The sequence below is a fragment of the Poecilia formosa genome, unplaced genomic scaffold (genome assembly GCF_000485575.1).
Source record: "Poecilia formosa unplaced genomic scaffold, Poecilia_formosa-5.1.2 Scaffold39, whole genome shotgun sequence".
In the NCBI taxonomy this organism is placed as follows: Eukaryota; Metazoa; Chordata; class Actinopteri; order Cyprinodontiformes; family Poeciliidae; genus Poecilia; species Poecilia formosa.
Genome location: NW_006799978.1, coordinates 575,004 through 579,158, shown reverse-complemented (window position 1 = coordinate 579,158; position 4,155 = coordinate 575,004). Strand labels below are relative to the sequence as shown.

General features: G+C 42.1%; 1 protein-coding gene across 1 annotated transcript; it reads left to right on the top strand.

Moving 5' to 3' along the window:
* The first annotated feature begins 292 nt into the window (after positions 1–292).
* lbx2 (ladybird homeobox 2) lies at positions 293–3,068 on the top strand. The gene is made up of 2 exons (XM_007550985.2): positions 293–1,378; positions 2,020–3,068. Exons 1-2 carry the CDS (start codon positions 1,054–1,056, stop codon positions 2,481–2,483), a joined length of 789 nt encoding a protein of 262 aa, XP_007551047.1. The 5' UTR covers positions 293–1,053; the 3' UTR covers positions 2,484–3,068.
* The last annotated feature ends 1,087 nt before the right edge of the window (positions 3,069–4,155 follow it).

The window sequence follows — 4,155 nt, the reverse complement described above, 5'->3', positions numbered from 1 at the left end:
ACCGCATATTGAGTTACACTGGATTCCACCTGCGGGGACACACTGGAGCATGGCTGAAATACCGGGAGTAAAATAACCCATCTCACACAAAACGGGAAAACCAAAAACAATGTGATTTGTATTTTCCCCTCCTACTTCATATTCGTTTGAATTAATTTAAATTTGTTGCCTCAGATGATTTTTCCAGAGATTTATAAGGTCATACCTTATTAAATAAGCATTTCTTACGCGTATTTATTCTCAAATTACAGGCTTTTTCTCGCCAAAATAAATAAACAATAAAAATAATCATATTTACGCTAAACTGATTGGGATGCATGGAAATAGGCTAAAATTTTCTTATTGTGCTTGATTTTCAGTCCATGTGCAACAGGGGGCCACATTCGCACATTATGCAAACAGCTCGGTGCGCAATTACGCAAGAATATGACAGAGATGTGAAGCTTGCTTTTGTTCCAATCCTTTTTCCATGATGAAAACGTGCTTTGATTTGACCATCGACTCTGCTTTTCTACAGGACTACAGCAACAGAGGGAAACAGATGCATAAACATTTCAAGGCAGCACCAGACTCCTCCTATTCCCCACGTCCAATTAGTTCTTCTGCTCCGGCCCTTTAAGACGCAGCAGCGGGTCACCAAGTGGTGTAGTGTTTCTCTAATTGAACTTCGCCCAATCAACAATAAGTCGTTAGCAGTCGCTTTGCTTTTCTTGGTGCCTGGAAGCCTTTTTCCCCCTTCTCCCCCTTTCAGGGATTCACCACCTCCAGTTAGCTACTTTCTAAAGATCCGCATGGAGTTTGGCAGAGGAATCGGGACGCTCTGAGGGGAATACAGCGCGGCTGCCTCTGCAACTACGCCCGAAGCATGGTTATTTTGGAGGAAGGCTCTCAGGCGAGCTAAGTTTCCAGCTTTGGACTCGAAGCATTGAGCTACAGCGGAGTTCTACCAGAGCCCCGAGCTCTAGAGGAAACGCTTGTGGACGTTTTAAATCTGCTATTTGAATGAAATAATCAACTTTTTTCCTTGAGAGCAGCGATATCTGCGGGAGTGCGATGACCTCCAGTAAAGACATGAAGGCAGGGTCTGTGCTGCAGTCCGGCGGCGAGGAGCGGAGGCGGGCTCCGCTGGACCAGTTGCCGCCGCCGGCCAACTCCAACAAGCCGCTGACGCCGTTCAGCATCGAGGATATCCTCAACAAACCCTCAGTGAAGAAGTCGGTGGCCAGCATCTGTCCGCCGCGTGTGCTGGAGAAAGTCACGGGCTCCAACGCGGCAAGAAACGGGATCAGCACTCCGTCCTCGCCTCTCTGCGCGCTGGAGGAGCTGGCCAGCAAAACGTTCAAGGGTCTAGAAGTCAGCGTCATCCAGGCAGCAGAAGGTAGCTGCGCGCTTTTCTTATTAAATTACGGATTTTCATTAAAAGCTAGAAAGAGAGCGATTTTAAATGAGAACATGTAGGCAAAAATACTGGAGGATTGTTTTGACTTTTAATGAGGACATGCCAGGACAGCTGCATGGGAATGTGTTGGGATAAAAACGATACGTGGAAATAAGGCTTCACGTGACTTATAAACTGATAAATTCGAGTAACACCAGGTCGAGACGGCAGATAACTTATGATCAACACCATTCTGGCTTACATACAGCGCTACATTGACAGTGTGACAGATAAGCATGGCTAAGATATTAAAAGTAAAACTATAATCACTTCAAGTCAATATTCAACTATAAAAATTATTAATTTGTTGAAATTTTACTATATGAAAGGGAAAATTGTAAAAATTTTAGTTCAACTAAATTTTGCAGCATTTTTTAATTCTTTAGTATTTAAAATGATAATTTATCTTCCATCAAAGTTTGCCAAATGAACGGAAGTAATTCGGAAGAAAAGTAAAATAAAAATAAAGTAAAAGTAAAGTAAAAATTGTTTTACTTTAAATTTCAGGCAAATAGAGGTCAGCTCCGAGTTGCAGATTTTTGATTCCTCTCCCATGCTTCCCTCTCACCCCCTCCTCCAAGGTCGGGAGCACCTGAACTCCTTCGGGCAGCGGCAGACGTCGAAGAAGAGGAGAAAGTCGCGGACGGCCTTCACCAACCACCAGATCTACGAGCTGGAAAAGCGCTTCCTCTATCAGAAGTACCTCTCTCCGGCCGACCGTGACCAAATCGCGCAGCAGCTGGGACTCTCCAACGCGCAGGTCATCACCTGGTTCCAGAACCGCAGGGCCAAGCTCAAGAGGGACCTGGAGGAGATGAAGGCGGACGTGGAGTCGCTGAAGAAGATCACTCCGCAGACCCTGCAGAAGCTCGTCAGCATGGACAACATCGAGGACCCACAGGGTGGGGGCCCCGGGGCCCGGTCACCCAGCGTCTCCCCAACCTCACAAGGACACCGAGCCTTCCCACAGTCCCCCTCCTCATCCAGAGACCAAACCACGGATGAGTTTTCGGAGGATGATGAAGAGATTGAGGTGGACGATTAACAGTCAGGAGGGGACTGGAATTTTCATAAACAAGAAAAACAAAAAAGGGACTTTTTTTTTTCTTCCCAAACTTTTGCACGGATATTGATAAAAGGAGAATACACACATATGTGAACATTCGGGATAATTTTCCTTTTTTTATTTCTTCACTTTAATTTATTAATCTGACTAATAATGAATCCCTCCTGTTTAAGTTTCAATACATGAGGGACATATCTGGTTTTCTTTCAGGCAGAGCGTGGCAACATTTAAATTGAAATTATAATTTTTCAGAGGTTAATCGCCTTTAGAGGCGAAGATAAACGTTGTGCAATTATTGCTTAATGCGCCATTAATTCACATTGTCCAGTTGCCAAATATCTCAAATTAATCCTATTTTTGATTTGATTTAATATCGCCCTCTGTCCATATATTTTTTTTAAATCTCTGCAAGCGTGCAGGCCTCCTAGAGGCGCCAACCGACAACAACTGCACCAACTTCTGACCCGCTTTGAGTTCTGTATATAGATCAAACATCCTATGCGATAATTTTATTGTAACGTTCTATTTAATCAGCATCTATGTAAATAAAGGTTATATTGTATTTCAAGCAGCTTTCAGCGACACTGGATGTGTGGTTTCCCTAAAGTGGAGACAAGTGGGACATTATTGCACTATAGGAAATTAATAATGAAATATGTAGATTTTTTAAAATAATTTACAGTGCTAAGAAGCTCGTATTCTCTCCACACTCGAGGTTTTTAGCAGTTATTTAAAAACTCTGCAAAGATTCCCATCAGACAGACTGAGGAAGTTAAAAATCTTCCTCTCTCGGTAAAGATGTGACTTTTGCATTCACTGACCCCTGCTATTCAGCTTTAAAGTGCCATGACTTCAATTAGCAGGCATCCACCGCCTTTATTTCCATTATTTGGGACGGCATTGAATGCATCTTGTCACAATAAGGTCCCGGTCTGTTCGCGGTGTTAAGAAAAGCTCTCGTCCAGCTCCTGCGCCATATGTTTTCTTCCTCCTTCTGTATGAATCGTCTTTAACACAACTGGTCGACATGATTGATTAGGTTAACCCGCCTTTGCCTCACATAAAACAGCTTCCACCCAGCCGTGGGTAATAATGGCCACGCATCTGCCACTCTTAACCCGGGTTTGTTTAAAAAGAGGCAGAGAAAAGGAGACAAAGTTCGCCATGAATAGCAAATGGGTTAGTGTGAGGAGCCTAATGAATAAAACCCAAAGGGAGGCGGTGGAAATAAGACGCACTGCTGCTGCTGGATGGCCATTTGCAACAGTTTTGCAGGGGGATCAAAGGTTTAGTGTGTGTTTGTGTGTGTGGGTGGAGAGGTGGGTGATCTTAGTTTTTACTGACAAAATGTTTTAGACAACTCAGCAAATATTAGATCATTTTTTCATATATATAATGTCAGATATTTTAAAACAACAAAACTAAAATTCTACTCTTTTTGGAGGACGCATATATTTTTCTTTAGAAGTGATTATTTGCATATATTTTATATGTTGCAGCAATAGGATTGTGTTACATTTATAGATTACAGAAATTGTTATACCAGAATATATTCCCCGACTTGTTTTGTACATAAAAAAGTTAAAAAATAAAATATATATAATAGTAATAATAATAATTATCTATTATTAATAGTAATAATAATAACAAT

Coding starts and splice junctions, on each gene's coding strand:
- lbx2 (XM_007550985.2), top strand. CDS start 1,054: ATGACCTCCAGTAAAGACATGAAGGCAGGGTCTGTGCTGCAGTCCGGC. Junction 1,379..2,019: donor CGTCATCCAGGCAGCAGAAG/GTAGCTGCGCGC, acceptor CCCTCCTCCAAG/GTCGGGAGCACCTGAACTCC.